We start from the raw sequence: 25,397 nt of genomic DNA, 5'->3' as shown, positions 1-25,397 counted from the left end.
GGTGAAGCGACTTGCCTAAAGCCACACAGCTGGGAAACGGAGGAGTTGGGATTTGAGCCCAGGCTCTTAATCAGCACAAATGCCACTTCTCACTTGGGACAGAAAGGAAACCCTGACTCCTTAGGCAGCTGTACGGAGTCTGGGATGATAATGTGCTGAGAGCCAGAGCTACTGTCTGCTGCACCCTGGGGCTCAGTCTGCCCATCTGTACAAAGGGACATTCCTTAACTACTTCCAGCCCTGAGACACTGGGTTCTCAGGGTTGGCAGCTTAGAAAAAGACCAACATGGAACACCCAGAAATTAACTTTAAATTTCTGATGAGTAACAAATACTTTTTTAGTATAAGTATACCCCAAATATAAATAAAGATAAATATAAACAGCTGCCACCGATCCCTGCACAAACCACAGGCTCCAGACTACAAGTCCCACAACGCACTGCGGCCTCCCTTAGGAACTGACTATCATGACTTTTTATTTTTCATTCATTCATTCAAAAATGGTATAGGCCACCCGCCGTGCGCCAGGTCTTGTACTCGGTGCCGAGGATACATCATATGCACAAAACAGACAAAAGTCTTTGCCCTCGTGGAGTTTGACATCTACATCCTTGGGAGTCCTAAGTGATTTTTGTTTTTCTCAGCAATTTCTGCCAGGAAGACTACAATTCCCGTGACTCTTTGTGTTTGTTTGATGGGACTACAACTCCCAGAAGACCTAGCGCGCCAGAAGGCACTTCCTTTTCCCTTTAGTCCCAACTTCCTTCCAGGTCGGAAGGTTACGTCCTGTACGCACCTTTCGCCCCTCACCCCAATTCCCCCCACGCCAAAGACAGGGTTAAGATAGTGATATCGCGAAATAGTTTTTAAAAGCATTTTATTGCATTTTTGACTTGGAGTTTATGTGAAACCTCAGCAGTATTAGCCGAACAGCCTGCTGCACTCTCCGGGAGTCCCAGAGTGGGCCTACAACTCCCATGGGGCGCCTCGAGCGCCGGATGGACTACAATTCCTGACAGGCAGCGCGGCTGGCGGGGTGGTTCGCGGCGGTGCCCGCAGGACCTCAGTGCTAGTGCGGGCTGCCCGGCGCGGCGCCCGCAGGACCCCGGCGGCTACCCATGCCGAGGTGAGTCCGCGGGAGCTGCCGCCGCCGCCGTCCCGTCCCCGCTGCCGCCCCGCGCGGCCCCGCCGCCGGCCAGGATGCTGGAGGAAGCGGGCGAGGTGCTGGAGAACATGCTGAAGGCGTCGTGCCTGCCGCTTGGCTTCATCGTCTTCCTGCCCGCCGTGCTACTGCTGGTGGCGCCGCCGCTGCCCGCCGCCGACGCCGCGCACGAGTTCACCGTGTACCGCATGCAGCAGTACGATTTGCAGGGCCAGCCCTACGGTGCGTGTCCCCGGCCCACCCTCGGGGCTCCCCGGGCTTCCCGGCCACGCCACTCCGGCCCGGCCAGCCCCAGGCAGATCCCTAGCTCCAGCTTGGGCCGCCCGACCCATGCTCAGGCCCCAGGCGAGGCAGAGCCCTGACGCCCTGGACCCCCGGCTGCCCAGGAACCCCGGCTCTCCTTGCCCAGCGCCCAGGAAACCCCGGCGCTGGCTCCCACAGTCCCCGGCCTCTGCCCAGGGCTCCCTGTCCCAGAACTCGTGGCCGGGCCAAGCGTCTCGCGCACCTGGAGCACCAGGTCTCTCTCCTGTCCCCAGCCGGGCCTGCGTCTACCTGCCTTGCCGAATTTCTCCCTCCTGGGCCCCCTCGGCCCCCTCGGCTTCCCGTTCCGGGCTCACTTGAGCAGACGCTCCCGTCCTGACCTCCAGCGCCCAGGGCCCTGTTCTGGAGACCATCTGGTTGGTCTCCGGATCCCCTGGGTCGCGTCCGTGTTCCCAGGCCTCCCGCCTTTAGCTGACTGTGTTTGGAGTTGAAGGTCCTCGCACTGATTTCTGCCAGGCTGAGCCATCCGACCCGGTGGTCCAGCATTCCCCACTCCCTCCCACGGCCCTGGGTGCCAAGTGCATTTTGTCCAGTGCCCAAATTCAACCCCGCTCTGAGTGTTCTCGCTCTGGTCACCGGTCCCCACGTCAAGGGCCTATTTTTCCCAGACACCTGACGCTCTCAGGGTTCGTAAGTCAGGTTTCAGAATCTGGTAGCCCAGCTTCCCTGGCCTCCTCCTACGTCCCCAGTTCAGTCCACTCGCCTGGGGTTCCCTTTGACCCTCTTTCTGTCCCGCCTTTGATGCACACCCACCCCCTCAGCTCAGCCTCCTCACCCCCGCTTCGCAGAACCCCACTTGTTCCGTCTTTCCAGGATTTCCTTATCCTCTTCCAAATTCGCACCCGCAGAGCCCACCTTGCTCTTGGATTCTGCAGGTCTCCTACTCAACAGCCCCGCCCCCTCTCGTCGTGGCCCTGACCCCAGTGTCCAGACCATTCCACATTCCCTTGTCTTTTCCTGGCTATAGCTGTCCCTGGCATTCCAGAACCTTCTGGTCCCTGGTTTTTCTTTTCAGCCTGGCTCCTCAGGTCCCTGGAAGTCAAGGCCTGGCCTGGCCTGTCCTGTAAAGGAGTCCCGTCCACGTATTCTCCCGGCCCCCTTAGTTCCGAGCTCAGATTCTCCTGGACTGGTCCCTCTTGTCACATCTCAGACTCAGCCTGAGGTGCGGGGACCCCAGCCTCTGCAGCCCTTGGGGAGCCCATCTCTGGAGATGGAACCAGACTTTGGCCTTAGGTCCCGTTTTTCCCGAGAGTTACGATGTTTTCATTTAGAGCCGTTGTTGTCAACCCAGGGGACGCTGGGTGGTGTTTGGGGACATCTGTGGTTGTCACGACTGCGGGTGCTCCTGGTATGGAGTGAGTGGAGGCCAGGGATGCCGCTCAACTCCCTGTAGTGCCCAGGATGGTCCCACCCCAGAGAACGATCCGGTCCTAATGTCCACAGTGTCCAGGGGAAGTGCCCTTGGGACAGAGTGGTGGTGTAAACCCAAGGCCCCAGGCTCTGGAGGGGCTGGAGTGGAAGGCCAGGGGCTCCTAATGCAGTGACCCCGTTTTTCTGTGATGGTTGGGATTTTCCCGGGAGAAGGGTCGTGACCGGGACCATCCTGTAGAACCGCCTGCATCTTTACTGCCTGGCACAGGAGCCAACAGCCAGAGGAGGCTGCTGAGCCCCCGACACGTGGCCTGTGCAACTGAGGGGCAGAATTTCCAGTGCTGCTTAAGGGTGATAAACCCAAGTAGCCACACGTGGCTGCGGCTCTCGTAGCAGCTCTCGTGGGGTTTCCAGGGCAGTCTGTAGTCCAAAGATCCCACTCCTGGAGCTCGAGATACCCTGTTTCTCCAGGCCCTTCTGAGGCCCTGTTCACACTCCTGGCGTCTCCTGCCTGGGCCCCAGCTTACCTGGCCTCCCTCCAGCACCCCGGGCAGGTGGGATCTGGTGGCTCCTACACTGTTCCTGGGTGGGTGTGGGCCCCCTTTCTCTCCCCGCGCGCCCGCCCAGGGAATGCATGTTGGCCGTTGAGTGAGCAGGTGTCCCGCCGTTCCGCAGCGGGACGGACCCCCTCTCCAGCCTCCTGGAGTCCCTTCCATTTCCTTGTGTGGCCTGTTCTCCGCAACCTCCAGACGTTCACCCCATTTCCTTCCCCGTTTCTCTTGGCCCCTTTTTGGCGGCGCCTCCCTCCCTTTCCCCTGCAGTCCTTTCTCTCTTTCCTCGATTCCCGGGGGCCTTTGCCCACAATCCTGGGTTTTCTTCCGAGTCTTCCTTTTCATTGGCCTCTTCTCCCCTGTACTCTCCTCCCTGGCCCCCAGCTTTTCTCTCTCCTGGTGAGGAAGCTGGGCCCAGCTTTCCCTGTATCTGGCATTCGCCCAGCTGGTCCGTGGGCTCTAGGGGTGAGTGGAGGAGCCCGTGGGACTGTCGCCCTGCCTCAGCCTCCGTGCTCCTCATCTGTGCCCTGGGAACCACAGCCCAGCAGGGTAGGCAAGGCCCGGCCAGCACACCTCTCTGTGTCGCTGTGGCCGCTCCTGAGAGACTGAGGGTGGTTTGGACCGAAGCCCTGCTGAGGACAGGCCCTTGAGATGCCCTGGCGTGCTGCGTTTGAGGCCACCCTCCACCACCATCTTCCCAGTGTGCTTTCACCCCTGGGCCCCCCACCGGGAGGAGCTGCAACCCTTACTGGCTGGATTCCTGTCCCAGTGTCCTTCCTGCTGCTGTTGAGAGACGCAGGGTGGGGCGGTGCCCTTTGTGGTTGGGTGTGATCCGGGTCTCATTGGCCAGGTGCGCAGCGCCCCTCTCCTGTGAGTGGACTCTGGCCCTGCTGGGTGAAGGCTTTCTCGGCTCTGCTGCCGTTCACAGCAGGTGGGGCTCGTTGAGCTCATGGCCCATGTGAGGTGGGAACCTTAGCACTCCTTGGAGTGCCCAGCTCCCAGGATCCGTCAAGTCCATCAGACTTGCCAGAACTCTTTCATCTGGCAGCCAGCTAACTGCAGCCTGCAGGTCATGTCTGGCCCTCTGCCTATTGTTAATAAAGTTTTATTGGCATGCAGTCATACCCATCCATTGGCATCTTGTCTCTGGCTGCTTTCACGCAGAAACAGCTGAGCTCAGTGATTGTGCCAGAGCCCTGTGGCCTGAGAGGGGAAAGGTTGGCCGTCTGGCCCTTGATAGAGAGATAGGTGCCCAGGCCACTGTTCAGGTGCAGTCCTGTCACGCGAACTGGTGACTTTTCTCAGGATGCCCGGTGCCCTCCGTGGCGTCCACCACAAGTGGCCTCTGACCATTCAGACACAGGTCTGAGGGAGTTGGTGCTGGTTTCACCTCCACAGAGGGCCGTGTCCACACTAGGTTGTGGCCACATGGCCCGACCCTGGCCCTTGAGGGAGGCTGGGGCCACCCAAGGCCATCTCTGCTCCTGGGGAGATGGGCCTTGGTCACAGAGAGCCCTTGGCATTGGGCCCCAAGCGAGCGGAGGCTGGGATCCGGAGGGCAGCATGGCCTTGGCTGGTGCTGACACGAGGCAGGGCCCAGATGGGTGGGGTTTCATCCTAAAGGGGAGGCCGTGGCCTTCAGGGAGCTCAGGGTGCTGGCGTCCATCCCCATTCCTTTGACTTGCCGCTGCTCCTTCCCTTTTCCGGCCTCACTCGCTCCCTAAAGCGTGTCCTGTGTCCCGCTTGTAGGAGCTCAAGGCCCGGAGAACTGGGGGTGCCTGCCAGTGGGCCTCATCCCCTGGCCTCAAAGAGGTGGCATTCGAGCCGCCCCGGGAGGCCAGGGCACGTGGGGACAGGTGGGGTGCAGGGGAGGGGTGCTCCCAGCACTGCAGGAGCCCCAAGGACTCCCTCAAGGTCTTTGCTGCCACCTCCCTGAGGGGCTTCCCAGGGGAAGAGGAAAGGCCCCCAGCAGGCCTGGTGACATCAGACTCTGAGAGGGGAACAGGGGTGAGGCTGCCGGGCCTGGGGGGCGTTGCCCTCTGTGGCTCTTGCATCCCAGGCCTTGGAGGTGGTTCTCTGTGCCCACCTCCTTGTGCTGCACCCGTGACCCTGCCCATTCCCACCTGGGATCTGTGTCCCTTCCGTGTCCCGCCTGTCCCCCCCCCCCCCCCACACCCAGCTCAGCCCGTCGGATGCCCCGTTGGAGCAGGCTGCTTCCCTCCCGCTGCTTCCCTGACAGCACATTGCTGGACAGCAGAGCTGGGGACTCATGCACGGCCTGGCCCCAGGCCCAAGGCTCAGCGCAGGCCCCGGGAAGAGCTGCGTCTGTGGGGAGATGAGAGAATGAGGGTCCCCCAGCATCCAGCATCCACCTTCAGAGTGGGGCTGGCTCCTACAGGGACGCCGGAGTTGGCTCTGGGCATCGGGATTTTGAGTGCTTCCTGCATGGGTCTCACATGGGAGGCCCCGCTGGCCCGCCCCTGGCCCCCCGTGTCAGGCCTGCACCCGGCCCACCTGCGTCAGATCTGCTTCCGTGCTTTGCATGGCGTCGGGTTGGCCTGTGCGGCGCTGAGACGTTTTAGATCATTGCTTGTCTTTTAACATTTGGGCGATGTGACGTAAGAATCGGGATTTCCGGCTTCCCGTGTGGTCCACTGAGGCCCATGTCCCAGCTGAACACGGGTGGCCCCTTTAGAGGGGCCGGCGCTCTCCAGGGTCCTTCCAGGGCCACTCAGGTGGCTGTTGCGGAGTGTGGCGGACAGCACGTAGATCGTCGCGGTGCTGAGACTTGCAGGGGTGAAGGGGCAGGAAGTGGGGGGTGCACGTGCAGCTCAGGTGCCCAGAGCAGGGACCCCTGAGCTGTGTCTTGTTGGGTGGAGGACGTTTTGCTGAGAGAGGAGGGAAGAGCAGTCCCAGGAAGCAAACGGCAGCAGCAAAACCAGGAGCCCTGGCGAGTTTCCAGAGCGGCGACCGTGGGGACCACCGCCGCAGAAATGAAGAAGCCCGTGAGGGAGTGACAGCCCCAGGCTCTCAGCCACGGCCCGGCCTTCCGGGGAAGCCCCACCTCGCCCCAGGCACACCACAGCCCGAGCTGCTGAGCCTCCTGCCGCCCCCAGCCCCTGGTCTTGTAGAAAGCTTGAATGTCTAGGACCTGGTAGAGTAGACCCAGAGCAGGCGAGCCCGAGAGGGGCTCTGTTCCAGTCTTGTGGCTCAGCGCAGGGGTTTAACCTGGGGCCCATGAACGGGCTTCAGGGGAGCAGTCCCCAGCCGGGACCCCCTGTAACAAGAGTCGAATCCGGCCCACCCTGGGCCTATGTAATAGGGTGTTATTGGCACGTAGCTCCACCTGTTGTACATGGCTGCACCCACCCTGCCGTTTTAGAGCTGGGTGGTCGAGACACAGACCAGAAATACTCACTCCCTGGTCTGTTGCCGAAGAGGTTTGCCGAGCCCTGGTCTAGGATCCTGCGTGGACTTCGGTATGGGGGTGGGGAAGTGTGGGTTTCTCCCGGGAGAGGGGCTCTGTTTTCATTATGTTCTCAAAGGGGACTGGGCGTGGTGGCTCATGCCTGTCATCCCAGCACTTTGGGAAGCCAAGGCGGGCGAATCACCTGAGGTCAGAAGTTCGAGACCAGCCTGGTCAATGTGGCAAAACCCTGTCTGTACTAAAAATACAAAAATTAGCCTGGCATGGTGGCAGGTGCCTGTAATCCCAGCTACTCAAGAGGCTGAGGCAGGAGAGTCCATTGAACCTGGGAGCTGGGGGCTGCAGTGAGCCAAGATTGTGCTGCTGCACTCCAGCCTGGGCACCAGAGTGAGACCCTGTCTCAAGAACAGAACCAAAAAACAAAGATTCTCAAGAGGTCTGAAAATCCCAGAGTGTCCCAGGGTTAGCATGGCACTGAGCCCGTGGGCATGGGCCTGGCACACGTTCACAACCCCCGTCACCCGGTGTGCGGGGTGCAGGCTGGGGGGACCCTGGGAGCTTCTCGAGTCAGGGGTCTTCCAGGTTCTGGGCTGGGGCTGGGGCTGCTGGGTGGGTCCCTGGCCTGGATCTGTCCCCTTCCGTTGGCCTGGCCACCTGCTGAGGCTCATGACCCCGCCCCTGTCCCCACAGGCACGCGGAACGCGGTGCTGAACACGGAGGCGCGCACGATGGCGGCGGAGGTGCTGAGCCGCCGCTGTGTCCTCATGCGGCTACTGGACTTCTCCTACGAGCAGTACCAGAAGGCCCTGCGACAGTCGGCGGGTGCCGTGGTCATCATCCTGCCCAGGGCCATGGCCGCCGTGCCCCAGGACGTCGTCCGGGTGAGGGTCTGCCCTGCCCCGTCCGGCTCGGGTCCACAGCTGGGGCAGGAGTCGGAGGCAACTGTGTGAGCCTAGGCAGGTCGCTTCGCCTCTCTGAGCCCTTTGGAAAGTAGGATGGACTGTTCCCCTGCACCGTTGATCTCCCCGGGGGCGATTCTGTCTTCAGAGGATGCTGGGTGATGACCGGAGGTGTTCAGGGAGGGCCGCTCCTGGTGTGGAGTGGGTGGAGGCCAGGGATGCTGCTCAGCACCCTGCAGTGCCCAGGACGGCCCCACCGCGGAGAGGGGTCTGGCCCCAGGGTCCACAGGGCTGTGCAAGAGACCCTGCCTTGAGTGAACAGGAGCTGGTAGAATCCAGCAGGTGCCCTGGGTGAAGATGCTTTTGCAGATAAGAAGCGGCGGGTGGGATTGGGGGAAGCCCTGGTTTCCTGTGAGTGTCCTGTGGTTCATGCCGTGCTCTGAGGACCTGCCTGCCCTCCAGGGACCCCCTGCTACCTTGCCACCCCTGCCACGCCAGCAGCCCCCTAAGCGTGCGTCTGCTCCACAGCAATTCATGGAGATCGAGCCCGAGATGCTGGCCATGGAGACCATCGTCCCCGTGTATTTTGCCGTGGAGGACGAGGCCCTGCTGTCCATCTACGAGCAGACCCAGGCCGCCTCTGCCTCCCAGGGCTCCGCCTCTGCTGCTGAAGGTGGGTTCCGGGCTGCAGGGACGGAGGCTGTGGGCGTGGGGAGGCGTCCCCATCCCAAGGGCTACGGTTACCCTGGGCTGTTTCCACCCTCAGTGTGTGGCATCCCTTCGCCGGGGTTAACAGTGGAGGTTCCTGGGCCCTGCATGGACCTGCTGCATTACCACCTCTGGGCTGGGACCTGGGACTCTGCATTTTTGCAGCCGCCTGTCCCCGACCCAGCTGCTGACTCTGTGCACATGAAAGACCAGAACCACGCACTCGGGGAGCCTTTCCCATCCTCAGGGCCTCGGGGTTTATGAAAGACATGGGGCATCTCTTCAGTTCTCTACCTACCGAGGACATTCTCAGCATCACATCTCGAGTGGGCGGTGGGGGTGTGCCGGCGGTGTTCTTGCGGAGAAGGGGCACACACCTTTCTTTCCTCCAGCCCTGTGAACGGGGGCGCTAGCAGCGAGTTAGGAGCAGGAGCCCACAGCTCTGTGGTGGGACCTGTGGTGGGGAAGGATGGGAGTGGCCACTGTGGAGAGTGAGGAGAAAGAGGAACTGGAGGAGGCAGCTGAGGGGCCTGCCCAGGGCAGTCGTCAGCTACTGGGGTAGCAGGGTTGAGAAGGGAGGCCCCAGAGCCCAGGGTGGCAGAGAACAGGGCACGATAGGCAGGTGTTTGCCGGCCCAGCCCCAACAAAAGCCGTTTGGTGCTGTGGTTTCAAGTTATGAAAAAGGAGGCCGAGGCAGGTGGATCACCTGAGGTCAGGAGTTCGAAACCAGCCTGGCCAACATGGCGAAACCTTGTCTCTACTAAAAAAATACAGAAAGTTAGCCTGGCGTGGTGGCGACCACCTGTAATTCCAGCAACTTGGGAGCCTGAGGCAGGAGAATCACTGGAACCTGGAAGGCGAAGGTTGTGGTGAGCTGAGATCATGCCATTGTACTCCAGTCTGGGCAACAAGAGCAAAACTCCATCTTAAAAAAAAAAAAAAGAAAGATTCATCCTACACAGCCAGATCAGTGGGATTCTAGATCCAGAGTTGGCTAATGCTGGCCCAGGGGCCACCTGTTTTTGTCGATAAAGTTTTATTGGTACTGGGCCACGTTCATTTATGCACAGTCCAGGGTGGCATTCCCAGCAGCAGAGCTGAGTTGCTGCGGCTGCAACAGAGACCATCCGGCCAGCAAAGCCAAAGGTGTTATCTGGCCCTTTTCAGAAACCGTTCTCAACCCCTGGTCTAGGTTAAAAGTCTTGACAATGGCCATTTTTGTTGTGGCAACAGAAGATTATAGTTCTGTAAAATCTTCAGTATCCAGTTAGAGAAGAAGGAAAGAGGAATCTTTTTCTTTTTTTTTTTTGAGATGGAGTCTCGCTCCTTTGCCCAGGCTGGAGTGCAGTGGCGCGATCTTGGCTCACTGCAACCTGAAGGAGGAATCTACTTGGTGGAGTATTATGCAGCTGGTAAAAATGATGTTGAGGGCTGGGCATAGTGGCTCACGCCTGTTGTTCCAGCACTTATGGAAGCTGAGGCAGGAGGATCGATTGAGGCCAGGAGTCCAAGATTAGCCTGGGCAGTATAGCAAGACCTCTGTCTGTACAGAAAATTTAAAAAATTAGCCAGGTGTGGTAGTGCTTGCCTGTAGTCCCAGCTGCTCAGGAGGCTGAGGTGGGAAGATCCCTTGAACCTGGGAGGAGGAGGTTGCAGTGAGTTGAGATCGCACCATTGCACTCCAGCCTGGGTGACAGTGCGAAACTCCGACTTGAAAAAAATATATATATATTTTACAGAGAGTTCCCAGGAGCACACTTGCCCCAGTGATCATATCTCTCTTTTTTTGAGACGGAGTCTTGCTCCATCACCCAGGCTGGAGTGCAGTGGCGCGATCTCGGCTCACTGCAAGCTCCGCCTCCCGGGTTCACGCCATTCTCCTGCCTCAGCCTCCCAAGTACCTGGGACTACAGGTGCCCGCCACCAGGCCCGGCTAATTTTTTTTTTTTTTTTTTTGAGACGGAGTCTCGCTCTTTCACCCAGGCTGGAGTGCAGTGGCCGGATCTCAGCTCACTGCAAGCTCCGCCTCCCGGGTTTATGCCATTCTCCTGCCTCAGCCTCCCGAGTAGCTGGGACTACGGGCGCCCGCCACCTCGCCCGGCTAGTTTTTTTGTACTTTTTAGTAGAGACGGGGTTTCACCATGTTAGCCAGGATGGTCTTGATCTCCTGACCTCGTGATCCGCCCGTCTCGGCCTCCCAAAGTGCTGGGATTACAGGCTTGAGCCACCGCGCCCGGCCTAATTTTTTGTATTTTTAGTAGAGATGGGGTTTCACCATGTTAGCCAGGATGGTCTTGATCTCCTTACCTTGTGATCTGCCCGCCTCGGCCTCCCAAAGTGCTGGGATTACAGACATGAGCCACCGCACCCGGCCAATCATATTTTACATACCCACGACAGTTACGTTTTCATTTTTGTTGTATTTTTTTTTATTATCCGTTATTTTATTTCAAAAGATTGTGTTTTTAGGCCAGGCGCAGTGGCCTATACCTGTAATCCTAGCACTTTGGGAGGCTGAGACGGGGATTGCTTGATCCTGGGAGGTAGAGGCTGCAGTGAGCCATGATTGCATCACTGTACTCCAGCCTGGGTGACAGCATGAGACCCTATCTCAAAAAGAAAAAGAAAGTTGTGTTTTTAAAACGCTTTAAAGCACAGAAGTGCAGACTCAAAAAGTTGTGTGAACTCACAGGCATTATCGGGCAGGCCCTGACCCTAAGTCCCTAAGTGAACAGCTGTTACTGAGGGTCCAGGAGGAAACGATCAGAACGGCATGGAGGAGAAATTCCCCAGCAGGACGTTCCAGAAAGGAGATGTGAATCATTTTGAGAGAAGGTTGTGCTAGGGGCAGCACGGGTGTCACATGTATCGAAATCTGCTGATCACGTCCCCACACCCGGCTGGTTGACTCCACCCGAACCCCCAACCTGTGGTGTTGGTACTGGGGACGCCCCCTGGCTGGGCCGAGGCTGACGTGCCCTCTCCCTCTCCCCAGTACTGCTGCGTACGGCCACTGCCAACGGCTTCCAGATGGTCACCAGCGGGGTACAGAGCAAGGCCGTGAGTGACTGGCTCATAGCCAGCGTGGAGGTGAGTGCCACCCGCCCCGGAGTTGGCCCCGCGTCCCCAGGGGTCCCTGCCATCCGCCTGGCTCCCCGGCTGAGCCATACTACAGGGGAGCCTCTGATGGGAAACTGGCGTCAGATCTCTCCCCTGCCTGGGCAAAAACCTCCTGTGGCTCCGTTGGCAGCTGAAGGAACCCAAACTTCTCACGTGGCTGGGGAGTCACTCTGTGGAGTGCCCAGGCCCCTGCCAGCCCCCGGTCCATCTCCTTCCTTCCGTCGTGGCCCCCACACACTAAGCCGCCTCCTCCCACCCCAGAGCCTTTGCACCAGCTGCCCCTCCCAGGAAGCCCCCTCCAGGCTGCAGCGTCGCCAGCCTCCCCTCGTCACAGAACCTCACCCGTCAGCCCAGACACCGCGTCCTCACACACCCTTCCGAGCACCCCCTGGTGTCAGCAGAGCGAGAGAGGGTGGGGAGCTGCCGGTGTGGAAGCAGCCGCTCAGATCATCGAGGCAGATCCAGAGGGTGAAGCCTATGTCGCTGCTGCTGCAGCACCAGCAGGGGCCTTAAAACCCGAGAAAGGCCGGACGGGTGGCTCAAGCCTGTAATCCCAGCACTTGGGGAGGCCGAGACAGGTGGATCACAAGGTCAGGAGATCGAGACCATCCCGGCTAACACGGTGAAACCCCGTCTCTACTAAAAAATACAAAAAACTAGCCGGGCGTGGTGGCGGGCGCCTGTAGTCCCAGCTACTCGGGAGGCTGAGGCAGGAGAATGGCGTGAACCCGGGAGGCGGAGCTTGCAGTGAGCTGAGATCCGGCCACTGCACTCCAGCCTGGGTGACAGAGCAAGACTCCATCTCAAAAAAAAAAAAATGAGAAAGCGCCGACTCCCCCAGCATTTCCCCACAGGACGGCGCCGGTGAGGGGCGCAGATGAGTCCACACAGATGTGGAGTTGTCTCATGGTTGGGGGAGCCCTGAACAAGACACGCCTGCTGTTTTAGGGACCCAGGCCTGGGGGGTGGGGGGTGCCGAGTGGAAAAGCACTGGTTTAGGCGGGGGTGGGGAAAGCGTCCTGGAGGCCCTGGATCCCCATACACAGGCCTTGGCGGAGGAGCCCTGGGGCTTGTCGAGGGCGGCTGTTTTGTTTGGTCTGTTGGATTGTACTGTGGGCCCGGGAGGCAGGTCCTGTTCACAGTGCCAGTTAGTCCCCGAGGAGACCCCGTGGCCTGGCCTGCATCACACTCCACAGTGGCATGGGGGCTGGGCTCCAGATCCCATGGGGCCATGTCGACTCCCTTTCCCCTGGCTGTGCCCTTTCTCCTATGAGCAGAGCCTTCTTGGCCACTGGGCTTGGAGTTCAGCCTTTGAAGGATTTCCAAGTGGAAAAGCATGTTGCAAAAACGGCAGGTAGACTCCCACAGCCAGATGGGGAGTCCCCAGGCCACCGCCGGCCCTCTACCTGCTTTTGTAAATAAAGTTTTTGCTTGTTTGTTTTTGTTTTTTGAGACAGAGTCTCTCTCTGTCACCCAGGCTGGAATGCAGTGGTGCGATCTCTGCTGACTGCAACCTCTGCCTCCTGGGTTCAAGTGATTTTCTTGCCTCAGCCTCCTGAGTAGCTGCGATTATTGTCATGTGCCACCACGCCCAGCTAATTTTTTGTAATTCTTTCTTTTTTTTTTTTTTTTTTTTAATGAGATGGAGTTTCGCTCCTGTTGCCCAGGCTGGAGTGTAGTGGCGCAATCTCGGCTCACTGCAAGCTCTGCCTCCTGGTTTCAAGTGATTCTCCTGCCTCAGCCTCCTGAGTAGCTGGGATTACAGGTGCCCACTACCACGCCCGGCTAATTTTTGTATTTTTGGTAGAGGGAATTTCACCATGCTGGCCAGGCTGGTCTGGAACTCCTGACCTCAGGTGATCTGCCCGCCTTGGCCTCCCAAAGTGTTGGGATTACATGCGTGAGCCACCGCGCCCAGCTGTGTAAATAAAGTTTTATGGCTCACAGCCAAACCGATGCATGTGCAGACCACCCATGGCAGTTTCTTTCTTTTTTTTTTTTTGAGTCGGAGTCTCATTCTGTTGCCCAGGCTGGAGTGCAGTGGCCGGATCTCAGCTCACTGCAAGCTCCGCCTCCCGGGTTTACACCATTCTCCTGCCTCAGCCTCCCGAGTAGCTGGGACTACACGCGCCCGCCACCTCGCCCAGCTAGTTTTTTGTATTTTTTAGTAGAGATGGGGTTTCACCATGTTAGCCAGGATGGTCTTGAACTCCTGACCTTGTGATCTGCCTGCCTCGGCCTCCCAACCCGATTTTTAAAGATTTCAACCTGAGGGCCAGAGCAGGGGTGGGTCTCTGTTCCCGGCTCCACCTCCTCCCTGGAGGAGCTCCCTGGGACTCCCAGAGTCAGAGGCTGGCACCTCCTGTGGGCCTCAGTGCTGAGGCCGATGCTGGCACCCAGTGGACGGGCCCCACGTGGTCCAGAGGGGAGGGGTCTCCAAGCCCCACACTTGGGTCACCTGCCCCAGGAGCAGCCAGGCCATTCCCCCGCTGTCTTTCCACAGGGGCGGCTGACGGGGCTGGGTGGAGAGGACCTTCCCACCATCGTCATCGTGGCCCACTACGACGCCTTCGGAGTGGCCCCCGTACGTATGTGTGTCCCCATCCCCCCCACCCCACAGGGTTTAGACTCCGGCTCCAGGCAGTGCCGAGGCAAAGCGCCTGTGGGGCATGGCGGTCGGGGTCAGTGGTTCACCCTGTGACGGCCTTTGCCAGTCATCCCGGTCCCCACAAGGGCCTTAGGGTGGGTGTCGTAGGACTGAAACAGGCCCGGCTCTTGCCCCGGGGTCCCAGGTCTCAGGGTGCGGCGGTGGCTGTGTCAGAGGCTGAGCCCGGAGAGTCTGAGTCAGGCCAGCGCTGGGTACCATGGCTCCGCACGAGGCCTCCTTGTGGCTGTGGTTTGTCCCAGCGAGAGGCCACAGAGCGGGGAGCAGAATCCACGAAGGGAAAGGCGTGTGCAGCGGGTTGGGGAGGCCAGGCCCGGCTTCCAGGCCTCCCCGTGTGTCCCGTGGGACATGCCTCATCCCCAGCAGTGAGCTGGGACGACAGCCCAAAGCACCGTCACCAGCAAGGCTCCCAGAGACCCAGCACCTGGTTGCTATGGGGGCTGGTTCTGTGGGCCCCGCTGCCTGGCCCATGCCGGGATTCCAGACTCCAGAGGGAAGCAGGGCCTGTGCGTGAACCATGGTGTTTGCAGGAACAGCTTTGGCCCCAGACAGAGCCTGTCCTGTCAGCGGGGGTCAAGGGCGCTGGTGCAGGTTCCTGGTCTCAGGCCTGCGGCACAAACTCTTCTGCTCAGCGCGGGTTGGGTGGGAGCGGGGTCGGGGCGTGAACCACTGTGTCAGCCAGCACCCTGCCTCCTTTTTTTGTTTTTTTTTTTTTTAAATTTAGACAGAGTCTTGCTCTGTTGCCCAGACTGGAGTGCAGTGTCGTCGTCTCGGCTCACTGCAAGCTCCGCCTCCCGGGTTTAAGCGATTCTCCTGCCTCAGTCTCCTGAGTAGATGGGACTATGGGTGCCTGCCACCATGCCCAGCTAATTTTTTGTATATTTAGTAGAGATGGAGTTTCACCATGTTAGCCAGGACGGTCTCGATCTTCTGACCTCATGATCTGCCTGCCTCAGCCTCCCAAAGTGCTGGGATTACAGGCGTGAGCCACCACACCCGGCCCTGCCTCCTTCTTCGAACACAAATCAGCTGAACCAGGCAGAATGCAGAGGGTCAGGGCAGATCTGCTACCTGGCTGTGTTCTGAACCCGTTGGAGGGCCAGGCCCCCAGCCTTGAGAATGCGTGGTCCTGCTGGGGCCCACACAGAAACTCAAGCTGCTCAGGGCAGTGCCTCTTGAACTCCTGACCTCAGGCGATCCACTCGCCTCAGCCTCCTAACCTGCTGGGATTACAGGCGTGACCCACCGCGCCCGCTGCCTTTCTCTGTCCTCATTGTCCCCTGTGAAGCTTTTTTTCTTTTAAATTTTATTTAATTAATTTATTTATTTATTTATTATTTATTTATTTATTTTTTTTTTTGAGACAGAGTCTCGCTCTGTCACCCAGGCTGGAGTGCAGTGGCGCGATCTCGGCTCACTGCAACCTTCGCCTTCTGGGTTCAAGCGATTCTCCTTCCTCAGCCTCCCGAGTAGCTGGGACTACAGGTGCCTGCCACCATACCTGGCTCATTTTTTGTATTTTTAGTAGAGATGGGGTTTCAGCATGTTGGCCAGGATGGTCTCGAACTCCAGACCTCAGGTGATCCGCCTGCCTCGGCCTCCCAAAGTGTTGGGATTATAGGCGTGAGCCACCGCGCCTGGCCAAATTTATTTTTTGAGATAATCATAAAACATAAAGTTCACAACTTTAGAGTGTACGTGTGGGTTTTAGTACATCCAAAGTGGTACGGTCTCCACCTCTTTCTAATTCCAGAACATTCCATCACCCCAGAAAGCAGCCCTGCCCCATCAGCTGTCACTCCTGGTCCCCTCCCCAGCCCCGGGACCCCGGCACGTGCGCGTCCGTCCCAGCACCTGTGGGCTGGCCTGTTGGATGGGTCCTATGAACGGATCCTACACTGGGAACAAAGCCTTTTGGATCTGGCTTCTCTCACTGAGGAGGGTGTTTTTTGTCCCCATGAATTCAGTGTCACTGAGGTCCCCTTTATATGCTGTGGCCTTGGGACGGTCCCAAGCCATTGCAATGTCCAAGAAGCAGTGTGGCCTTACTGAGAAGGCCGCTTTAGATCACAAAGGTGCATCCGAGGGCGGGAAAGGCATGTGGTCGAGCTGTGCAGGTCTCCCCACGGCCGTGGCTCGAGGGTGGAAGGGCTGGTCCCACGGAGGGGATCCCACACAAAGACCGGGGCTGGACAGACGCGGCCTCCGTGAGTGAATCCGGCCCGGCTCTGGGCTCCAAACTCTGCGTGTAGCTTCTCCTGGGTGCGGGCCGAGCCGAGGTGGACGGGGAGAGTCCTGGGTTCAGCGGGGCCCTGCAGATCCCAGGCCATCAGTTGGGGATTGAATACAGGGGGGGGAACGATCCCAGCTGCCTGCTGGACGTGGCAGAGGGGTTGGGGGACAGCACAGAGATGATCGAGGCTGCTGTGGGCAGTGAGGTGGTGGGGTTGTGGGAGCAGGGTGGGGGTGACCGAGAGATGACCGTGACTGCTGTGGGCATTGAGGTCATGGGGCTGCGGGAGCGGGGTGGGGATGACCGTGACCATGCCTCTCCCACCCCTGCAGTGGCTGTCTCTGGGCGCAGACTCCAATGGGAGCGGCGTCTCCGTGCTGCTGGAGCTGGCACGCCTCTTCTCCCGGCTCTACACCTACAAGCGCACGCACGCTGCGTGAGTGCCAGGGGCGGGCAGGGGGATGGGCGCGGGGGCCATGCTGCCAGACAGCGCCACCCACCGGGCGCCTCTGCAGCTGTTTTTGTGAAGCCTCCTGGCCCTGAAGTGGGCCTTAGCCCAGGAATTGGGGTGCCTTGTTTTTCGAGGGCTAAGCTGAGGTCTCACAGGTTCTCTTGGAAGAACCTTCTCTTGGAGGCCCACGGGGCCTGGCTGCTGCTTGCCCAGGAGCCTGCTGGGGATGCTGTCAGCTGCAAATGGTAGAGACTCCCGGCTAAGGGCCCTGGAACCGGGGGATCCCCTCAGCCCTGTGTGGGCAGGGCCGGATTTTTTGCAGGGGTGCGGCCATCCTGGGCACTGCAGGGTGCTGAACAGCGTCCCGCCTCCACCCACTCCATGCCGGCAATACCCCATAGTCGTGGCGGTCACAGGTGTCCTCAGACATTGCCCACTCTCCGCTGGGGGCAGAATCAGCCCTGGTTGAGACCCCCCTGGGTTAAGGGATTCCATGGAGCCCCAAGAGACTGTCCCAGGCTCATCTGGCCCGCTGAGGTCCCAGGAGGCTGCACATGTTGAAATCCACACCCTGAGTAGGAAGGGAGAGAGGAGGTGAATCCCAGGAGCTGGAGGACCCCTGGTTTATACCATCTGCCCAGTCGGGAGTTTATCCTGGTGTCTGGTGTAAGCAGGGGGCAGACTCGATTTTTCCCCAGATAATGAATGCAGGCTTCATCCCCCGTGGCCCTGTGGACGTCTTTGGTGGATGACTCTGTCCTGGGCACCACCCACTCCATGCCAGGAGTGCCCCCAGACGTAGCAACCACAGATGTCTCCAGACATGACTGTGTCTCCTGTGTGGGGTGGGTAGAATCACCTCCAGGTGAGACCCAGACAGTCGCTCGCTCCTGAGACGGTACTGCTGTCATCATTGTGTCAGCAGCTCAGAGAGGCCAGGGCCACTGTGGCTGAGACGTTTCTCAGCCTTCTTACAGTCACAAGGCGCTGGGAGCCACGTCCAGGTTTAGGCAGGAACTTGGACTCGAGCTCCTGGCCTCAAGCAATCCTCCTGCCTCAGCCTCCTAAAGCACTAGGATTACAGGTGTGAGCCACCACGTCCAGCCAAAACTTTTTTTTATTGAAACTGCAGAACTGCTTCCCCCAGCCCCCCACTGATGCCTTTTGAGAAGCTCATGGTTTCAAACACGTGTGAACAGGGCCGGTTTCTGCCAGGCCCGGGGCTTCTTGGCAGCTGGGGCAGAGGTTGGGTTTCCGGGGCAGAAGGGACTGGGTTGGAGAGAGTCCAGGGCGGATGTGGGAGGATGAGGGTAGGGGACATGCTGAGCAGTTTCCTTCTCTGACCCTGGTGACTCTTCTAACAGCCCAGGCTGTGTTCCATTAGAATTCTTGGCCCGGCTGGGTGGCTCATGCTTATAATCCCAGCACTTTGGAAGGCCGAGGCGGGTGGGTCACCTGTCAGGAGTTCAAGACCAGCCTGACTAACATGGTGAAACCCCGTCTCTACTGAAAATGCAAAATTAGCCGGCTGTGGTGGTGCATGCCTGTAATCCCAGCTACTCGGGAGGCTGAGGCAGGAGAATCGCTTGAACCCGGCAGGCAGAGGTTGCAGTGAGCCGAGATCGCACCATTGCACTCCAGCCTGGGCAACGAGTGAAACTCCGTCCTAAAAGAAAAAAAATCATCCTCTTTAAGTGAATAGACTTTATTTTTTCGGCTGCCTGGTGTCTGTTGACTGTTCGGTCACCCCGGTTCCTCTTGGGCTCAGAGAAGCCTCTAGAGTTGGGGTCTAATGTGGGGAGGCCCGGCTGCTGGGAGACACTGCGTGATTTATGGTTGTCATTGGGGGAATCTCCCAGTTTGGGGTGGGTGAGGCCAGGGATGCCGCTCAGCACCCTCAAGTGCCCATAACAGCCCCACCCCCAAGAACCATCCGGCCCTGGTGTCCACAGGGCTGAGGGGTCATGCCCTGCCCTAAGGGACTGGTCAGGATTTCCTACTTTGGGGCGGCCTTCGTACCCCTCCTCAGGGACCTGTGACCTGGCCTGGTCCCTCCTCCACCCCAGGTGCTTGCCTGTCAAAGCTAACGCCAGGTTTTCCCCCGCCAGGTACAATCTCTTGTTCTTTGCTTCTGGAGGAGGCAAGTTTAACTACCAGGGAACCAAGCGCTGGCTGGAAGACAACCTGGACCACACAGGTGAGCGGCCCTGGGTGGGGGTGGGGGTGCCGCAACGGTGGTTGGGAAGCACGGAGGGTGGGGGGGTGGGGATGCCACAGGGGTGGTGCTGTGGGGAGGCATGGAGGGAGGGCCGGGGGCCACTTCCCAGTCCCCACCTGCCCCGTCAGCTCTCGGTGCCCTGCAGACTCCAGCCTGCTTCAGGACAACGTGGCCTTCGTGCTGTGCCTGGACACCGTGGGCCGAGGCAGCAGCCTGCACCTGCACGTGTCCAAGCCGCCCCGGGAGGGCACCCTGCAGCACGCCTTCCTGCGGGAGCTGGAGACGGTGGGTGCCCCTTTGACGGATGGGCCCCAGGCTCTGCGGGGCACACACATCGGGGCTGGGTTGGGGCGTCTTGTCCCGGGGTGTCCTTGCTCTCCGCCCTTGGGGCTCTGAGGGGCACACTGCGTCGGGGCTATGCTGGGACCTCCTGTCCCGGGGTGTCCCCCTGTCCCTCCTTACCCAGCGCTCACCGTCCATCAGGGTTCTAGCTGGCCTCACGGGACCCCAGGGGCAGGTGGGTTTCTCCTCGTTTTGCACCCTTGGGGGTTCTGGGAGGCCCCTGAGGCATTTGGGGAGTGGGCCTGGGTGGCCACCACCCCCACCTGCTCTCTGCTGATGGCACCTCCGGCTGCAGGTGGCCGCACACCAGTTCCCTGAGGTACGGTTCTCCATGGTGCACAAGCGGATCAACCTGGCGGAGGACGTGCTGGCCTGGGAGCACGAGCGCTTCGCCATCCGCCGGCTGCCCGCCTTCACGCTGTCCCACCTGGAGAGCCACCGCGACGGTCAGCGCAGCAGCATCATGGATGTGCGGTGAGCATGGCAGCGCTGCCCAGCCCATCCTAGAGCTTTCCTGGGGGCTGAGCCACAGGTCACAACTCCAGGGGCCATGAGAGCCTGGAGGGAGCGGCCCCCACACACAGGCCGTGGGGAAGAGGCGGGTGCGTGGCCGAGGCCGGCTATTCGGTCAGGCTGTTCTCAAGCTCTTCCTTACCAGGGCTAGGGAGGGCAAGGCCAGCAGCCTGGGGTCATGGCCCTATGTGGGACCCCCAGACCCCATCACCTGTTGAGTTAGGAGAAAACAGCTCCTGCCTCTGGGCTTCTTCAGGGCCCTGGCGACTGTCTCGGGGAGCCGGGCCCCCCACCGCACCCCAGCTCTTCCTTGCCCAGCCTCCCTCTGGGGCACTGTCTCTCTGGCTTCCTGTGTCCTCTGACGCTGAGTCCTGCCTGTCTCCCTGCTGTCATGTGAGCCCCTGGGCAGGCTTTTGTGGAGCCTGAAACAGTCTGGCCACCCCGGCCGGTCCTGGCACCAGCAGGTGGGCGCCGTCTCCTCCCCCAGCACCCGCAGGCCTGGCATAGACCCTTCCCGTTCATCCGCTCTGCTCTGAGGTCACTGGGCCCTCAGGAGAGGTGCGAGCTCAGCCATCGGAGGCCTGCAGAAGCCCGTGGCGGGAGGGAGGGGCACGTCCCTGTGTGATCTCAGTCCTGGAAAGGATGGAGGTGGCGGTCGCCCACCAGCCGGGAGAGTGCCAGGAAGTGAGGGTGGGCACATGGCTGTGCCAGCTGTGCTGAGCGCTCTCAAGTCCACCAGGGGTCAGCCCAGGAGGGCCACCTGGGTCCCAGAATGGATTCTTCCACCGGGACGGAATAGTCCTGTTTAAATCCCAGAAAAGCAGAAAACGGAGTCAGTAGGAACCAAGGCCTCGGGGCACGAGCCTCACCTGCGCACAGGGGCGGGTCAGGGCCCGGGGCCTGGAGGTGGGGGGCCCCTGGTGAACCTGCGTCTGCATGTCAGCTGAGTAGTTAAAGCTAAGCCTAATTTTTTTTTTTTTTTTAAGACAGTCTCACTCTGTCGCCTAGGCTGGAGTGCGGGGATTACAAGCGTGAGAACTAGAATGCTTGGGTCCAAGTCCACATTTTAAATAATTGTTTTTGAATTGTGAAGGTCCCGGGTGGATTCTAAGACTCTGACCCGTAACACGAGGATCATCGCGGAGGCCCTGACTCGAGTCATCTACAACCTCACGGAGAAGGTAAGCCCTTACTGCCACCAGCGCCAGCGCCAGTCCCAGCCCCAGCCCCAGCCCCAGCCCCGACCCAGCCCCGACCCCGCCCCGCCCCCGCCCCGCCCCCGCCCCAGCCCCGCCCCAGCCCCGCCCCAGCCCCAGCCCCGCCCCCGCCCCAGCCCCGCCCCAGCCCCAGCCCCGCCCCAGCCCCAGCCCCAGCCCCGCCCCAGCCCCAGCGCCAGCCCCAGCGCCAGCGCCAGCCCCAGCCCCGCCCCAGCCCCAGCGCCAGCCCCAGCGCCAGCCCCAGCCCCAGCCCCAGCGCCAGCCCCAGCCCCAGCGCCAGCGCCAGCCCCAGCCCCAGCCCCAGCCCCGCCCCAGCCCCAGCCCCAGCCCCAGCGCCAGCCCCAGCCCCAGCCCCAGCCCCAGCCCCGCCCCAGCCCCAGCCCCAGCCCCAGCGCCAGCCCCAGCCCCAGCCCCTGCCCCAGCCCCTGCCCCGCCCCAGCCCCGCCCCAGCCCCAGCCCCGCCCCCAGCCCCAGCGCCAGCCCCAGCCCCAGCGCCAGCCCCAGCCCCCCAGCCCCAGCCCCAGCCCCCCAGCCCCAGCCCCCCAGCCCCTGCCTCCGTCCCCGCCCCCATCCCTGGCCCGCCCCAGCCCATCTCAGCCCAGCCCCACCCCAACTCCTGCCCCGCCCAAGTTCCAGCCTCAGCCCCGCCCCAAACTCAGCCCCAGCCCCGCCCCAAGGACGTGGACTCAGGGCTGTCCCCTCCTTTCTCCGCAGGGGACGCCGCCAGACATGCCGGTGTTCACGGAGCAGATGGTAAGGGGGCCGGGCTAGCGAGTGGGCGGACAGGCACGCGGGGCCGGGCTGTGACCACTGTTGCCGTCCCTACAGCAGATCCAGCAGGAGCAGCTGGACTCGGTGATGGACTGGCTCACCAACCAGCCCCGGGCCGCGCAGTTGGTGGACAAGGACAGCACCTTCCTCAGCACGCTGGAGCACCACCTGAGCCGCTACCTGAAGGACGTCAAGCAGCACCACGTCAAGGCCGACAAGCGGTGAGGCTGGGGCTCCGCAGTGGCCCGGTTCAGCCTGGGGCCTAGGGGGACCTCCCCATACTGCATCTCCTACCCCCTCACCCCTGGGGCATGCCAGGTGGAGCAAATACAGAGAATGGGACGAGGGTCGGGCGCGGTGGCTACGCCTACAATCCCAGTACTTTGGGAGGCTGAGGCAGGTGGATCACTTGAGGTCAGGAGTTTGAGACCAGCCTGACCAACATGGTGAAACCTCGTCTCTACTAAAAATACAAGAAGTAGGCCTGTGTGGGGGTGGATGCCTGTAATCCCAGCTACTTAGGAGGCCGGGACGGAAGAATCGCTTGAACCCAGGAGTTGGAGACCAGCCTGGGCGACATAGCAAGACTCCATCTCTACAAAATTAAAGCGTTAAGTTTTTATTTATGTATTCATTTATTTATTTGTCTTTGAGACGGAGTCTCGCACTGTCACCCAGTTTGGAGTGCAGTGACGTGATCTTGTCTCACTACAACCTCCATCTCCTGGCTTCAAGTGGTTCTCGGACCTCGGTCTCCTGAGTAGCTGGGATTACAGGCACCCACCACCATGCCCGGCTAATTTTTTTAAAATTCTTAGTACGAGATGGGGTTTCACCATGTTGGCCAGGCTGGTCTCGAACTCTTGACTTCAAGTGGTCTGCCTGCCTCAGCCTCCCAAAGTGTTGGGATGACAGGTGTGAGCCACCACACCCAGTCTCCATCTCTACACACCCTTTTTTAAGAACTAGCTGGGCAGAGTGGTGCCCCCTGAGAAAGTGCTCTCTCCCCAGGGACCCAGAGTTTGTCTTCTACGACCAGCTGAAGCAAGTGATGAATGCGTACAGGTGAGTGGCGGCCAGCGGGGCCTGGAGCCCTTCACCCCTATGGGTTACAGCGGAGGGGACCACGGCCCACGGGGGTCTAGGGGGCCACGTTGCTGGCCCGCACCGTCCTCAACCAGAGGAACCCTGCTTTCTCCACAGAGTCAAGCCAGCTGTCTTTGACCTGCTCCTGGCCGTTGGCATTGCTGCCTACCTCGGCATGGCCTATGTGGCTGTCCAGGTGAGCAGTGCCCAGGCTCCGGCGGGGCAGGGGGCCGCCCGCCTGGAGGAGCTGGGCTGGGTGTCTCTGAGTACATCCTGTCCCCTGGCTCAGCTTAGAGTCACATGGCCTGGGGCCCCAGCCCCGCCCACGCCCTCACTCCCTCCTGCTGTGTCCCCAGCACTTCAGCCTCCTCTATAAGACCGTCCAGAGGCTGCTCGTGAAGGCCAAGACACAGTGACACAGCCACCCCCCAGGACACAGTGACACAGCCACCCCCACAGCCGGAGTCCCCGCCGCTCCCCAGTCCTTGGGGCCGAGCACGAGTGAGTGGACACTGCCCTGCCCCAGGCTGCCCCGCGGGGACAGGGGCCCTCCCCCTCCCCGGCGGTGGTGGAAACACTGAATTACAGAGCTTTTCTCTGTTGCTCTCCAAGACTGGGGGGATTCTTTTTTTTTTCCTTGTCTTTGAACTTCCTTGGAGGAGAGTTTGGGAGACATCCCGGGGCCAGGCTACGGACTTGCGAACGAGCCCCCCAGTCCCGGGAGCCGGCCGCCCTCGGTCCGGTGTAAGCACACATGCACGATTAAAGAGGAGACGCCGGGACCCCCTGCCCGATCGCGCGCAGCCTCCGCCCACCACCTCCTGCCGCAAGGGGCCTGGACTACAGGCCCGACCTGCTCCCTGCTCCGCGTCTCTCCTTGGACGTCCCCTGCCGCTCCCCGATGGTGGCGTGGACATGGTTATTTATCTCTTCTCCCTATTGCCTGGAGGAGGGCAGTGCCAGCCCTGGGGTTCCAGGATTCCAGCCCCACTGGAGCCTTTTGTCCCCCGTGTGGTCTCAGTGACCTGTCCCCTCCACAGTGGGCTCTCGGGGAGCTGCACCACCCGGCCTTCCCCTTTTCCGACTGCAGGGTCTGACGCCATCATTGACAGCCTCTGCTTCGTGGGGGGCTGGCAGGGCCCCTGCCTTCCCGACCCCTGACACACTGCACACCCCCATTCCCCCGTGCTCCTCTCCTCCCAGGCTGTCCCGCCGGCCCCTGTGCTTCTTCGGCCCCAGCCCGGCTCCCAGGGGCCTCACCTGCTTGACCCCGGCCCAGCTCCCTGCCCTGAGTCCTGAGCCAGTGCCTGGTGTTTCCTGGGCTCGGTGCTGGGCCCCCAGGCCCACCAGGCTTTGCCACGGCCGGCCGGTCCTCCCTGGGGAACTGGGTGCAGGTGGAGGACTGGGAGGCAGGAGGTGGCCTGGGGTGGCCTGGGGAGGCCTGGTGGCTCCTCTCCTCACTCCCTGCCCTGGGCCTCAGCTTCCTCATTTATCGAAAGGACGTGTTCAGGGTGGGGGTGTCAGGTGAGAGCATTTGTTGGGAAGGAGACACTTGGGGCATGGCCTCTGGGGCCACCCTTCCTGGAACTCAGAGAGGAAGGTCCGGGCCCCCAGGAAGCCATGGACAGAACCCTCCACCCCGCAGGCCAGGCGCCGTGTGTGAGTGTGGGAGGGAAGGAGGCCCGCATTGAGCTCAGGGAGACCCCGGCGTGTCCGTTCTTTAGCAATATAACCCACACAGTGTGTGCCGAGCAGACTTGGGGAAGAAGGGGCTTGAGCTGGGTGAGTCCTGGCCTGGACACCCACAGCCATCTCCCTTCCATGGCCCAGGGAGGTGTTTGCTGTCTGAGGGACCTGGGCCGGCCCATGGGAACCTGGGGTTCTGTCCAGATAGGACCAGGGGGTCTCACTTTGGCCACCAGTTCTTCGGCCAGCACCTCTGCGCTCCTGAACCTGCAGCCTGGAGGGGTGCGGGGATAACCACCCCTCTTTCCTCCAGGTTAGCAGGGGACCCTCCCTCTTCTTCCCTGTCTGCCCTGCGGGTTGCCCGCCTCCTCCAGAGACTTGCCCAAGGGCCCATCCCCGCTGGCCTCTGGGCACTTGTGCTGGGACTCTGGGACCCTGGCAGCTGCTACCTTGTCACCATGAGAGAATCTGGGGAGTGCTTGCGTGCTAGCCAGCAGGCTTCTGTCTGGGTGCCGCCGGGCCAGCGTTTCGGAGGGAGCTTCCTTCCTTCCTTCCCGGACAGGTCGTCAGGATGGATGCACTGACTGACCGTCTGGGGCTCAGGCTGGTGTGGGATGCAGCCGGCCAATGAGAAAATAAAGCCATATTGAATGATC

At 60.7% G+C, this 25,397-nt stretch overlaps 1 protein-coding gene across 2 annotated transcripts; it reads left to right on the top strand.

Annotated features, from left to right (window-relative positions):
• Window positions 1-1,058: 1,058 nt before the first annotated feature.
• On the top strand, window positions 1,059-25,397 carry NCLN (nicalin). 2 transcript variants are annotated; one of them, XM_007994756.3, is made up of 15 exons: window positions 1,059-1,384; window positions 7,523-7,713; window positions 8,260-8,404; window positions 11,435-11,529; window positions 14,063-14,143; window positions 16,790-16,893; window positions 19,017-19,105; window positions 19,272-19,411; window positions 19,764-19,942; window positions 21,075-21,162; window positions 21,913-21,951; window positions 22,027-22,190; window positions 22,981-23,034; window positions 23,173-23,251; window positions 23,412-25,397. In XM_007994756.3, exons 1-15 carry the CDS (start codon window positions 1,201-1,203, stop codon window positions 23,469-23,471), a joined length of 1,692 nt encoding a protein of 563 aa, XP_007992947.1. In that variant the 5' UTR covers window positions 1,059-1,200; the 3' UTR covers window positions 23,472-25,397. The 2 variants fall into 2 exon arrangements, with proteins under 2 accessions (XP_007992947.1, XP_007992948.1); XM_007994757.3 differs by having other exon boundaries at window positions 1,094-1,384; window positions 22,030-22,190.

The sequence above is a fragment of the Chlorocebus sabaeus genome, chromosome 6, assembly GCF_047675955.1.
Source record: "Chlorocebus sabaeus isolate Y175 chromosome 6, mChlSab1.0.hap1, whole genome shotgun sequence".
In the NCBI taxonomy this organism is placed as follows: Eukaryota; Metazoa; Chordata; class Mammalia; order Primates; family Cercopithecidae; genus Chlorocebus; species Chlorocebus sabaeus.
This window is presented reverse-complemented; position numbering and strand designations above follow the sequence as displayed.